General features: G+C 38.3%; 1 protein-coding gene across 5 annotated transcripts in view; it reads right to left on the bottom strand.

Annotated features, from left to right (window-relative positions):
- PTPRC (protein tyrosine phosphatase receptor type C) overlaps positions 1–674 on the bottom strand; it is a 124,844-nt gene extending 124,170 nt beyond the window's left edge. For 4 of the 5 annotated variants that reach the window (XM_047839959.1, XM_047839961.1, XM_047839962.1 and 1 more), the window contains exons 1-2: positions 558–674; positions 361–476 (exon numbers count right to left, since the gene is read on the bottom strand). In XM_047839959.1, coding sequence (XP_047695915.1) covers positions 361–433 — 73 coding nt within the window. In that variant the 5' untranslated portion in view covers positions 434–476; positions 558–674. The remainder of the gene's footprint in view (positions 1–360; positions 477–557) is intronic. The other variant, XM_047839960.1, reaches the window with a different exon arrangement.
- Between the last annotated feature and the right edge of the window lie 13,900 nt (positions 675–14,574).

The following is a 14,574-nucleotide window of genomic DNA, read 5'->3' as shown; positions in this document are numbered from 1 at the left end:
TTATTTTGTCATTAAGATCTCCTCAGGTTTTCATAAACTTATGTTTACGCGTTTGAAGGTTAAGTAACAGCATTACTTTTGTAATATCCTTGAACACTTTGCAAACAAAGATACAGTCAGACAAGTTTCTTTTAAATTGTGATTTTTTCCCCCAAACATTTATGCCTTTTTAAACAGAAACAATGTATTCTCTCACATAGCAAGCCAGGTCTCTCTGAGCTCCAATAGCCTTGACCATTTTCTAGTGAGCTTCCTCATTTCCAGTCACCAACACTTAACTTATTTTTATGTCTATTTCAAACCAATATCCCTCCACAAGGAAAAAAATAACTAAGGACATATTAATATACTTGTACTTACCTGTAACAAACACGCCTGTATCCAGAAAGGCAAAGCCAAATGCCAAAAGTTTAAGCCACAAATACATGGTCATATCTGGAAATCAGCTGTATTCCTATGAAACAGCATGCGTCCTTCTGAAAGGCAAAATAATAGTTATCTTTGCAAAAGTTTTTCTTTGCGAAACAGAATAAAAAATAAAAGAAATGAGTGCATACTCTTTGCTGTTGTCTTATCAGACAGGGAGCAATTTCCTCCTCTGCTACCCCAAGAACAAACCACTTTGCTAGCTACACAAACTGCTAGGTAGTGATGTCAGATTCGGTTTTACTAACTTCTCCAAAAATACTGTAAAGGATCTTCTTTGCAGGAAGTCAAGAAAGTTGTTCAAAGTCAGTGCAAAAGCATCTTACTTCCTTAATTCAAGTAACTAATTACTTGAATAAGTTTCTAGGCCTTTTAAAAGATTTTTCTCCTTCAAGCAAGATGTTTTTTAAGTATCCGAATAATACTCCCTTACAATATTCATTACAACTTAAAAAAATAACATCCCCACCCCAAAATAATCAATAATTCTCTTACCTAAGAGGGAATAAAATAGATTCAGGATGGTATAACAAAATGGGGGTTGGCAAGATGACACAGTGATTGAATTAATAGAAAATACCTGTATTTGACTCAAAATGACCAGATGAGTGACCTACCTGGGTTTTTTTTGTTTTTTGTGTTTTTTTTGTGTTTTCTTTTTGTTTTTGGTTTTTGTTTTTTGGGTTTTTTTTTTTTTTGTTGTTGTTGTTTTTTGTTTTTTTTGCAACCAGGGTCGTTTACCAGGCAGGCATTCAAACTTCACCAATAGGACAGTTTTAGAGGTCAAACCCATTTTCTATGCAAACGCACTCTCTCAGAAAGCTGAACAGGTTTGCCCCAAGTCTTTCACAGAGCTCCTCGTGGTGCTAGGAATGGAATCAGAAGGTCACTTCCACAGCAACAAATCCTGCTTCGAAAAAGGAATGCTGTTCCTGGCTTGAGAGATTCTTGGTGCTGTTGATGAGGGAATCAAGGGCAATGAAATTGAGAGCTGGGCTTTTTTTGCTCTTTTTTTTTTTAACAGAAGTGAACCTTTTTCCCCTGCCCCCCTTCAGCAATACTTTCACAATTTTTTTTTATTAAAAGACAGCAAATTAACATAGAGCATTTTCCCTGATACTGATGGTGTTTTTAGTAAGTCCATTGATTAGGAAAACACATACTGGCAAAAAGCTGCTATGAATCCTGTGATACAATTAAACTGGTATCATTATCACAATATCTGATTCATCTACAAAGACTAGTGCACATGTACACAAGGATTATTATTGGAGCCACACAGGATACCTAAGGGACTTACAGACAAACAGAACCCTTGTGGTAACTGCAGTCCTTGGTCAGAAAGCCCTATTGCAGGCTTCTTGTGTTTAAGTAAATAAAACTTTTTGTATTTACCAACTTATTTGTTTTACTCTTATGTTGACTGCTACTTATGTTGGAACTACAGAGCCAAATTTGCACACCTCCTCTTTGAGCAAATAAAAATAATCCCACATGTGAAATTCTGAGTAATAACATCTCATTATAATCTCATTTTTTAAAAAAGTCTCATTAAAATGAGATTTTTTGGTATGATTTTGATTTTATTATTAAGTTCATAGCTAACTTTCGGGGGTGTTGCCCGGGCCAGGAATATGCGTAGCACTTTAACTGCATAATCTAATTTGTACAACACTTCAGACAGATAATGTTATTATTCCCCATTTGACCCATAAAGTTCAGAGAGGCTAGGTAATTTTCAGGTTCTCACAGCTAAGAAGTAGACAAAGTAAGTTTTGAACCATCCCCAAATTTCATGTTCTTTTTCTTTCTTGTTTTACTACCCTTCCTTTTTCTCACTTCCTTCCCCAATCTTTTTAACTATGTATTTTTATCATTTTTAACCTCTAAAAAGTAGAACATTGATTTGATAAAAATGATGTTGCCCTCTTTTTGCAAATGTCTTCCTAAATAAAATAGTTGTGACTGTGGGGACTACTCTTTGGTAGGTAAGCCTAATGAAAACTGTGTGCCAGGGGTCACAAACGTAAGTACTCAGCTACAGAGTCTATTTCTTCAAATACATTTGCAATGGAAAACTATCTGGGGATTAGCTTTAAATATCTTTAAGCAAATACTTGTGTTCTGTTAGCTTGTTATTATGGCCGAATATTTGCCAAAACTAGAGGCCAGGAAGAAAGTGCATGACATTCAAGGGAGTTAAGTATAAGAAATATACTCTATAACAAGCTAAAGATAGGAGGGGTTTAGAAGCCTTAAAGAGGTATTTTTAAAAGGGCTTTGCAGATCATGGATTTGAAGAAACAGTAAGAACTTAGGAGATTCAGCTCCGTTTTAGACAAGTGGCCAGAGAGATTCTACCCAAGATATACTGAAATTAATTAACACTACATGAATGGAATTGTATGTGCTTGTTTTAATGTGTTAAAGTTGAGTTTAGTATCTATAGGAAGTATGACTTGGGGTAGCCAAATTTATATTGTATGCTACAAAGTCATAAAGAAATAGAGCCTAGGGGCGCCCGGGTGGCTCAGTCGGTTGAGTTTCCAAGATCAGCTCAGGTCATGATCTCACAGTTGACGAGTTCGAGCCCTGCATCAGGCTCTGTGCTGACAGCTCAGAGCCTGGAGCCTGCTTCAGATCTGTGTCTCCCTCTCTCTCTGCCTTCCCCCGCTCATGCTCTGTCTCTCTCTGTCTCAAAAATAAAGATAAACATGAAAAAAATTTTTTTTAAAGAAATAGAGCCTAATGTAGACAGATAGCAAAAAATAAATATGCGCTCAATTCAGATGTTTTCAGAATGGAGGCAACGGTGAGCCAGAAGGTTGATATCCTTGAGACACAAACTGTCAGGATGGAGACAAGAAGGAAGACCCTAACAGTTTGCTGGGGGAAAGATCATAGTTCCCCTGTGACAGTGGACGGTACTAAACTGGATGACCTAGTCAGGAGTTTGGTTAGTAGCTGGCCTTTCCACAGGTCATCTGAAGAAATCCCTGCTTTATCATATATGGACTTAGCATCCAGGCCCTAGGCAGGCAGCACCAAACTCTCATAGAAATAGGACTATTTGTGACAAACTGATGTGATCCACTGTCTTGATTCTGAGAGAGAAAGTAGGCAGGCTGCTGATAAATTTATACACACACACACACACACACACACACATATAGATATATGGAAGCAACATCAGAACATATATGTAATAAAGAGGGGCACTTGGGTGGCTCAGTCAGTTAAGCATCTAACTCTTGGTTTTGGCTCAGGTCATGATCTCATGGTCTCATGAGTTCAAGCCCTGTGTCAGGCTCTGTGCCAGCAGCACAAAGCTTGTTTGGGATTCTCTGCCTCCTTCCCTCTCTCTCCTTGCGCTGTCTCTGTCTCTTTCAAAATAAATGAATAAAGTTAAAAAAATGTATATGTTGTAAAGAGTATGGTACTTTCTGAGTGGTTGAAATAGGATGTATCCAGAACAATCTCAAAGTTTGGTCAGTTAAATTTCAAAATAATCACAGCTGATTCATTTGTAACAGATTTTTAAAGCTGTCATATTAAATAAGTAGATAATATCTTATTTAAATTAATCATCACTTTCCAGATATTTTAGTCATATAATAATGTTATGTAAGGATAGAAACAGATTACATGAGATTGAGTCCAGAAGCAGACATTATCCATTCATGCATTCAACAAATACATAGTTATTTCCTAACCTATAAGACAGTTATTTTTTGTAATGTGAAGAAAGAATGGTGAACAAGAACAGACACGTTCCCTGCCCTGATGGAATCTACACTCCAGTGAAAGGGACAATAATTAATTAAATAATCACTGTGACAACTTTAGCACACAGGGAGTACTTGATGTTATGATTTAAGGATGTAACAGGGTATTTGGTCTAGTAGTGAGGTGAGGTTTGCCTGAAATAAAAATCAATGAAGGTATACCTGAAAAAATAATGGAAGTTAAGTGGGGCTATGGAGAAAAAAAAAGAGCATTCTGGGCAGAAAGAATCATGTATTTAAAGGATAGTGTGTTCAAGAAACAGAAAAAGACATGTGTGGCTGGCATAAACGGAAGCTGAAGCCTGGAACGTTGCAATATATTAAAGTATCAAATCCACACATTTGCACACCTTAAATTTACACAATGTTGTGTAACAATTATATCTCAATTTAAATAAAAAGAAGTAGACATGAAAAAGAAAGAAAACAACAACAATGACGACGACAACAACAACAAAACATGAATTGTCAGAGGGAGATGATACCAAACTCTGCTAGGCTTTGTGGTTCTAAGAGATTTAACTTTATCTTAAGAGATATGGAGAGCTATTGAAACTTTTTAAGCATTATTCTTGAATCTTCTTGCCACTGATATCCAATTTGCCAGATCTCATACCATCACTTATTTCTCATCTAATGCGATTTTTCATCAGCATTAAATATGGTTAGCCTCTCCTCCAATCCTTATATTTTGCCAGTTTCAAAACACCATTACCTACTGTTCTTTCTTGACCTTCATTGTCTTATCCTCAGCAGCTGCCATGTTGAGTTCTATTCCTCTATCCGATTTCTAAGTATTGTGATACATTAAAGTTCAGCCCTGGGTCCACTTCTCTCTTTCCGAGTGAACTCTTTCATGCTGATGACTTACAAAACACATACCTCCAGTCAGATCTGCAGTTCAGATCTCGGGATTCACATTTGGTAGTGCATTCTTGACAGGTACATTAGATTACCTCACAACCAACTCGGTGGAATGTGAAAGTTTTCTTTAAACCTGCCCTAACTCTCAATCCGTATCTGCAAATGCACCAACAAACACCATATAACTTACAATGGAAGCCTTAGTGTTATTTTTTATTTCTCCTGTTCTGTCATAACTGCATTCAATTTATTACCAAGTCCCATTTATTCTGTCTCCACCACCTTTGTTAAAAATGTATTTATATATTTTGAGGGGCAGAGGGTAGGGGCAGAGAGAGACAGAGAGGGAGAGACAGAATCCCAAGCAGGCTCCATGCTCGATGCGGGGCTCGAAATCATGAACGTGAAGTCATGACCTGAGCTGCAATCAAGAGTCAGACACTTAACCCACTGAGCCACCCAGGCGCCCCTCTATCCCCACCATCTTAACTGTGCTGCATTTCCAATTATATCACTTAAGACCAAGCCATCATCACTGCTCACACAGCCTTTTAACTGAACTTTAAGCTTCTATCTTATTTTCCTGCAGTATTTACTCCATGGAGCAACAGATTTGAACTTTTCTAAGTACAAATAAAGTTGTGAGAGATCCTTAAAACCTCAGTGGTTTTTTCCACTTTGCATATTGAATAAATATCCAACTTTGGCTCACATTTCTCAACTCGTTTAATGCCACTTTCCACCTTGTTCACTATATATGCCAGCCACCCTGGTCTTTTTGTTCTTTGAAATGCCAAGTTCTTTGCCGTTTCAGGGCCCATGCCCTTCATTCTGCCAAGAATGCCCTTCCCCCTCCACTCCCACCATGCACTCTTCACGTAGCTTTCTTTAAGGAACAGCTTAAATGTCCCTTTCTCAGTCAAATTTCCTTGACCATCCATTGTAAAAGAAGCCCTTCTATGTTCTTTTCTGTTTCTTTTTTTTTTTAATTTTTTTTTCAAGGTTTATTTATTTATTTTGGGACAGAGAGAGACAGAGCATGAACGGGGGGAGGGGGGGGCAGAGAGAGAGAGGGAGACACAGAATCGGAAACAGGCTCCAGGCTCTGAGCCATCAGCCCAGAGCCCGACGCGGGGCTCGAACTCACGGACTGCGAGATCGTGACCTGGCTGAAGTCGGACGCTTAACCGACTGCGCCACCCAGGCGCCCCTCTTTTCTGTTTCAAAATCATGTTTGTTTCCTCCAAATCTAGGGATATATTTATTTATTCATATCCACCTTCCCCCTAGAACATTAACCTATGTTCTGGATGGTAAACCATGAGGTCTAAGGGATGCTTAGTACAGTGGTTGCCATAAATGATATTTGTTGAATGAATGAATGGAAAGACATACATATGAAGCCATGGTGTGGCCAACATATTGGGAGTTGGCAAGAGTAGAGCCAGCAATAAGCTTGGGAAGGTTTGCTATAGTACAGACAAAGGGTGATAGCAGTAGAAATGTTTACCAGTTAAATGAGTGACCAAATTAGTTAACAGCAGCAGTTATAAAATTTGATACATACTGTTATCAATTAACAAAATGTTCTAAGAGCACAAAGAAGGGAATACTTTTACATCTTTATGATGTATACATATCATATATATATAAATGCATATGTTCTTACATATATATAAGTTCTTGCAAGTATTGAATCTCTCTTATATGGAGCTAATCATACTATCTCAGTGTTGTTTTCAGAATGAAATTAATTAATGTGGCAAATATCCAGTTAATAATGTAAACACACTGAATCAGAATTAAAAACATATATAATAGGATATACATTGTATTACTCCTTCCAGCCCCAACCAAAAACAAAGGGAATAACGAAGGGACAGAGAGGAGCTCCCCTCGAACCCTACTGTACCATTTCCCTTCTGCAAATCACATGGGCAAAGGCCCTGTGATGTGAACATGAAGTTGAGAAGTGAAGAAGTTAAGCTGAACATGAGGTGGAAAGGTTTGATTTGCTGGAGCAAACCTTTTTTTTTTTTTTTTGCACTCAAAAAATAACTAGGAAGTTATGACACCTGCCCTATATATTGTTAAGACATGGAAAAAGGAAATTCTCTATTCAGTTTTCTTTAATGGGCTTAAAGGCACTGTCAATTGCAAGATGCATCCTGATTTCAGCGATGTTAAAATATGTTTTATAAGATGCGTATCTTCAAATCAATGAGACGTAGCACTATAGCTGACCAGTGGCAAGGAAAACATACAATTATTATATGTTTATATCCCAGTGAGTTCAGACTGTTTAATAAACTGGTAATATATACAAAGAACTATAGGCAATGAATTCTGATACCAGTTTCCAAATCTGCCTAAGAAAGTCTTGTAGCTTTTAACAAACTAAGAGACTATTCCATTCTGGCCTTATCTTCCACGGATTCCATGTTATTCTTGTTCCAAAAGCTCTAAGCTGAGGTGTGTATGTTTCACTTCAGGCCCCACATTACTGATAACAAACCATGTTTAACATTTGTTGATTCCTTTGAAGGCTACAGGAAGCTGAATTCTCTCTTTGGATTTCTTTCGACACTGCCTCCTGGCAACGAATGACTTTCTGGACTGTGATAGTTGCATAGCTAGATGCATGTACAGGATATGTAGCAAATACAGCACTGTAGATGTATTAGCTTCCAAATTTATGTTGAAATATAATATTGGAAAATACAATGGCATATGATAGAAGTCATGACTCCATTTATAATCTATTGTGTATGCTTTAACTATAACATGTTCACTCTAAATCATTTATTGCATGCTTGTTTAATTAGTTAACTTAGTTTCACAACTGCACCCACATAGTATTATTACTTTTTCAACAAGATAGAAAATAAAAAACAAAATATGATGCACGCTTTGCTATAATCTCAACTGTCACGGAGGCCTCCCCCACACCCTGTCTACCCAGATGCTTGGATGTGTGTGCACCTGCGTGCAGTTTTCTGTCACTTGAACAACTCTCAAATTTTTCATCAATTTAGTGTGGAAGCAGTGATTGGTGGTTGCTGCTTTCTTGGTAGCTCTGATTATTTCAAAGTAATGTTAAATGGTTGTCTGTGTTTTACATATTTTTTTCATAGAACATTTCTAAAGGCCCATCTTTGAATCACACAGTGGTCTGGACAGCACAGTGAAATAGCAGCATAACATCAAAAAATAAGCAGTGGGCAATGCTGTAAACTAAACAAAGTTGCAAAGTATGCAGTTTTAAGTTAAAATTTTTGAATCCAGCTTGAACTTAGTCCAAAAGGACAATGGAAAAAAAAACTTTTTCAAAAAAGCTAACAGCAGATCTCAAAATTTCAAAGAACATAGGTGTGCAGATGTTCCCAGATTGTAATACAGAATCACAAAGTAAAGAGTGTTAGATGAGCTATGGATTGGACTCTGGTAAATTAAATAAAACTAAATTAAATAAAACAAGGGCCAAACACAGGAGAGTATGTATAAATTTGATGTCATGTGTTCCTAGAACTTCAATCTGTTGCAATTCTTAACAGTCAAGTTCTTGGCATCTTAAAGCCACTGCGCATTGTGTTGGCCAATCACTGCAACACATTGAAAAGACTCATTCTCTACTCTGACTTGTCCCAAGTCTTTAACACATAAGCCCTGGTTATGCTGGTTTCAGTGAGAGACAATCTTGAGTTTCTCTTTAGGTTGACAACATGGAATACAGCACGCTATTTCGGGGTGAAAAGTCCTGTATTATTAAAAATCAATTTGGAAAACATAAATTTCTCATTGTGTTTGTTTACGTAAGGCTCACTTGGGGGCCTGGTCATCTGGCCCCTCTCCCGAAAGCCCCTGTGTGCAGAATTGTAGTCCTTTTATGCTTGCTGCCACACCAAGATCAAGTGCTTCATGACAAATACTGTGTGGGTTACATTGCCCATGAGGAACAAGGCCAATGCCATGGACGTCTAAGTTCTACATATTCTTTTACAAACCAATGAATGGAGAGTTGCAATTGCTGCAAAACCCTGCCTAACTAAGCATCATAGCTGCTGCTTCTGAGAATAAAAAGGTGAGAAAACCTGCTGCCTGGGCCACTGAGTTGGGCAAAAGTACTTCTTAGTGTGGTTTCTGAGAAGCTGAACTCCTTTGGAGAGTGAGAAGAGACGTGTGGTGTATAACTTTGTGAGTCACGTGTGTAGGAGACCCACACTCAGCTTTCCCTATGGTCTAGTCTTCTGTGCTTTTTATCTCCTACTCTGACTTTTGTATATTTTACTCTGTCCACTGTACTTAAGAGTGTCCCAAGATGTCATGAGAGCATCCAGGAAAATAATTAGAACTCTAGCAGTGTAGCTAGGATTCAAGGGATCTTACTGGCTTAGAAAATGGACCCAGTGGACACACTGGGGCAGGGATTCATTTAGTAATCGTTGTCCCCCAAATATGACTTTATTCTAGTGTTGTCTACCTCAATCTGGGTCACCACCAGCGATCCCATTGTGAAAATAGAAACCTCGGGACTACTCTCAAAACTTAGTTCCTCCAGTCCATCACCAGCTTCTCTCCATATTTCTTTCTAACTGTATCACAAATTGAGCAGCTTCTCTCCCTCTACACCACCACCACCATCTTAGTCCAAATTATTAATATTGCTTGAATAAATAGCTAAAATGGCCTTCTAACACTTTGGCCTATATCTGCCCCCAAATGATTTCTCACTCGCCAATCCATTTTCCACCCTTTACTCAGAGAGGTCTCAGTCGGTTGACCTCAGCTCAGCTCATAATCTCACAGTTCAGGAGATTGAGCCCTGCGTCAGGCTCTGTGCTGACAGTGTGGAATCTGCTTGAGATTCTCTCTCTCCCTCTCTCTGCCCCTCCCCCACCCCTCAAAATAAATAAAACTTTTTAAAAAATTAAAAATAAATTAAAAAAATAATAAAACTCTCCTATGTAGCAATATTCTTCCAACCCTGTAGATAGGATCTATCATCCTTGTCCATAAGAAGTCTTTCTTTACTTCTGTGATTAGACTAGATAACCTCCCATTCTTCTCCTAGTATTTTTTTCTCGTCTTCTTCATGGGACTTGCCATATTGTTTAGGTGATTATTTCGTTTCTGTCTTTCTGTTCCACCAAAGCATTTGTTTCATGAGGACTGCTACTCTAGCCCACGGGCAGAGGTGGACTATAATTAGTCATTAAATGCATAAATAACTACAGCATCCTTCTTAATGTATCTGGGAAGTCCAAGGTTTACAGAACCACTTTTTGCAACCCCGCCATAGTCCTTCCCTTTCTGGTATAAAATTGACAGAGGTTTAGACCTAGATTGAGTTACAGAAAATGAAGAAGTGGGATGATTTTTGGACACCTGAATTAAGGTTACAAAATTATGTCTTATGTCTGCTATACTTGCTAAGTTGGGTGCCTTTATTCCTCCCGTTTACAAAGACAAATCCATTTTCTGTGCTGTATACAAAAGGAAACAGAATGAACATATCTTCCGAAGATTTAGCTCTGTTTTAATGTAAGTCTCTTTCACTCTAATGAGCTCTCTGTTCATCAGGGCTAATGCTACCTGCTGGAATAAATAGCCCCTCATGTCTATAGAGGCTCCAACACAGAAGGAGCTTATTTCTCAGTTGCAAAACAGACCAAACTGCAGTTCCAAGGTTGTCCGTTGACCTACTCCACACAGTGATTCAGGGACCAGTTCCTTTCCACTTGGGTACTTCATGGTTCCCTGGCCTTGCTATTGTGTGTGTTTAGTGGCAGGAGGGGAAAGAAAGCTTGGATAAATTACATACAATTCTTAAAAACCTTGGCCTGGAAATGACACACAATACTTTGCCACCCACTCTGTGGACAATAACTTGTCATATTGTCAGATCCAGATACCAGGGAAGGGGAGTAATGGGAAAATATAGTCTCCAGTTGGGCATCTACTAGCCAGCATACTATGGAAAAGGGGAATAAATATAAGTTTCAGGGGATGGCTAGACATTTCTCCCAAAAATACCCTGACTTTGGATAAGAAAAAAATTTCCAAGGAAACTTAGTAGAAACGAGAGAGTGCCAAAACATTCTACTATGTGTAGAGACAATGCATATAAAGTGCATATAAAAATAAGTGAAAATTATCCATGCCTCCTAGGAGTTCAGGTCAGGGAGAAAAATAACAATTGCACAAATATAATATATGATATGATATGGTATGATATGATATAATATATAATATAATATAATATAATATAATATAATATAATATAAATGTAGGTGATGTATGTATGAACAAATATATGTTCATGTATGTGTGTATTTGTGTGTGTGTTCAATTTTTTGATGAATATAAGATGGTTCAAATCTTCAGGATACACTTAGGTCTTAAGAATCATTTTAGTTTAGGGGCACCTGGGTGGCTCAGTCGGTTAGACATCCGACTGCAGGTCAGGTCATGATCTCATGGCGGGTGAGTTTGAGCTCCGCTTCAGGTTCTGTGCTGACAGCTCAGAGCCTGCAGCCTGCTTTGGATTCTGTTTCCCTCTCTCTCTGCCCCTCCCTAGGTCATGCTCTCTGAAAAATAAATAAACATTTCAAAAATTAAAAAAAAAATTATTTTAGTTTAGGTTTAGTTTTAGTTTAGTTAGTGGGTGGCCTGTTGGTCAAGTGGCCAACTCTTGATTTCAGCTCAGGTCATAATCTCACAGTTGGTGAGTTTGAGACCTATGTTGGGTTCTGTGCTCACCAAGCAAAGCCTGCTTGAGATCCTCTGTCTCCCTCTTTTCGACCCTCTCCTGCTTTCTCACTCTCAAAAATAAATAAATGGTAAAAAAAAAACTTTAAAGAATTATTTTAGTTTTCTTTCAGATGATTGGCAAACATTGAAATTTTTTGGTACTGAAGGAGTATTATCTTTAAAAATTTACTTGTTTTGGGGTGCCTGAATGGCTCAGTTAGCTAAGCATCCCACTTTAGCTCAAGTCACGATCTCACAGTCTGTGAGTTTGAGCCCCGCATGGGGCTCTGTGCTGACAGCTCAGAGCTTGGAGCCTGCTTCAGATTCTGTGTCTCCCTCTCTCTCTGCCCCTCCCCTGCTCATGCTCTGTCTCCCTCTGTCTCAAAAATAAATAAAAACATTAAAAAAAAATTTTTTAAGTTACTTGTTTTACAGGAGAAGCATAGTGTTTGTGATACCTTATTACTTGTCAAGTAGTCCTGACACTTTAGTTTTTATGGATTGCTGATAAATTTAATATGTAAAGTAATCAATTTTCATGGTAAAAAAAAGTAAATAAGCACTCTAACAAGGATACCATAGTGGGTAGTGAACAAAAGTAAAAGGGAAAAATATCATGTTCCTGTACAATTCTATAGGACAAGATTATTATTTAAAGTACCAAAGAGGAAGTTTCAGCTTTAATTAGTTATGTTTTCTCAGATCCTGCTGCTACTAACCACAGCATCCTTCTTGGCTGTAGGAGGGGTGGTAGGGTAGAAGTTGTATATTCAGCTTTACTATGTACCAAGCACTATACTAAACACTAAAGTGAATTTACCCTCTTCAACATAGCACCTGTATGAAGGAGTAGTACTGTGTCATCATTTTTTCAGATGAGTCAACAGACCCGGATTAGTGAAGAAACTTTCCCTAGTTCGTTTATGAGAGACAGAACTTAAATTTGAATCCAAGTTCCGAGTTTAAGAATCTGAACCCGACCCCCCTCCCCAAAATTCTGCATTAAGGAACTTTCGCTTACAAACAAGTGTAAAGCTAAGTAACTCAAATGGAAACAGAGCTAACACAGAATCAAGTAACATTTTAACATCAAACATTTTAATCAAACATTACCAGTCCTTTAGAAGTAATCAACAGCCCTATCAGCAGCCCAAAAATTGAAAGCAATTTTTTAGGGGCTTAATTCTTAAGCTCGACTCTCCGGCTTTTAAATTTTATAATTCGAGGCCCTCTTTTTCTTCCACACTTTCTCCCAGGATTATTGTATTGACTCTGATGAACTTAAAGACCATAGATTTCCATGGATTCATATATGCATTCATATTTTCTATGCTCAGCCTAAACCTTACCTCTCTGCCTCTGTTTCCTATTGCATAAAATGTCAGGGCACTTTGGTGTTCCACGGGCAACCGTGTCGAATCTGAACTCTTGACTTCGCAGCTCACCACACCTGCTCTGCCCCAAGCGTACTCCCCTACCTTGATGTAGGGTACGGACACCTACCCAGTTACTCTCAAGTCAGATACCTGTAAGTCACCTTGCATCCCCATTTTCTCATCCTTCATCTCTATGTAGAGCTACCGAGCCCATCCAGAAACACGTTTTTTTCAGTTCTGTGTCCAAGATGGCAACCATGTTATTTTCTTCTTCCTGCTTCTGCTAGTGCCATGTCTATAGAACACGACTTCTCTCCTAGAGGACTGGTACAGCATCCTAACCGGTCTGTTATCTTCCTCTCTTCCTCTCCGCCAGGCCATTCTCCACACTGCAGCTAGGGAATCCCTTACAATGTAAATAAGTCTGCACTGTGTCCTTGCTTAAAGTCTGTTAATGGATCTCTCTGCAATTCAAATAAAATCCAAACCCCTTATCAGAACCCACAGGGCCCTGTAAATGGCAGCCGAAGCCTGATTCTCACACTTGACCCTACAGACTTTTGCTCTGTGGTTCTCCCATGTTTGTTTTGGTTCCACTTGGGTCGTTACATATGCTGTTTACTTGAATAATGCTCTTTTCTTCCCACCTCCTAGTATGTCCTTCTCATTTTTATATCATGGCTTAACTATGAGAAAGGTTTTCCCTGACCAGGTTCTAAAGAAGATGACCGATTTTCATTCACTCCTTCATCTCAACCTCTTAATCTTTCCCTTTGTAACATTTTTTTCAATAATTGTGATATTTTATTTGTGCATTTATTTACTAGCCTTCCATCTGTCCATTCCACTTAAATATAAGCTCCATGACAGAAAGGGGTCTGCTTGTTTTGCCCACCATTGAGTCACTGGTGTCAGAAACAGTGCCTGTCTTCTAGAAGGTGCCCAGTACATGTCTGTTAGTAAAAGAGAGAGTGATGGCATAAATGAACAATAGGTTAATACATGAATACATGAAAAATGTGTGTTTCTTTTTCCCAGATGAGGAAACGTTAACATACAAATAACTTTGTTAGATAGAGATACAGCTTACACTTTCAAGTCAGTTTTCCTTCCTAAAAATTGAAACGCTGCCACTAAGTTTTGAGACCTTATAAGAAGTTATTTTGTTTCTGCATTTAGTGGCACCTTTTTTCTTAGCCCAGTTTTTTCAATATAGAATAGTATAAAGATAGCATTAGAATGTGAACTAAATGAAATGTCAAGCAACTAACACAATGTCTTATACGTGGAAGGCGTTCAAGAAATGTTAGCTCCTTGGAGAACACACTTGTGATCTAGACATTGATCCAGGAACCAGAAGACCTTCCTTCTAT

This window comes from Prionailurus viverrinus, chromosome F1 (assembly GCF_022837055.1).
Source record: "Prionailurus viverrinus isolate Anna chromosome F1, UM_Priviv_1.0, whole genome shotgun sequence".
Lineage (NCBI taxonomy): Eukaryota > Metazoa > Chordata > Mammalia > Carnivora > Felidae > Prionailurus > Prionailurus viverrinus.
This window is presented reverse-complemented; position numbering and strand designations above follow the sequence as displayed.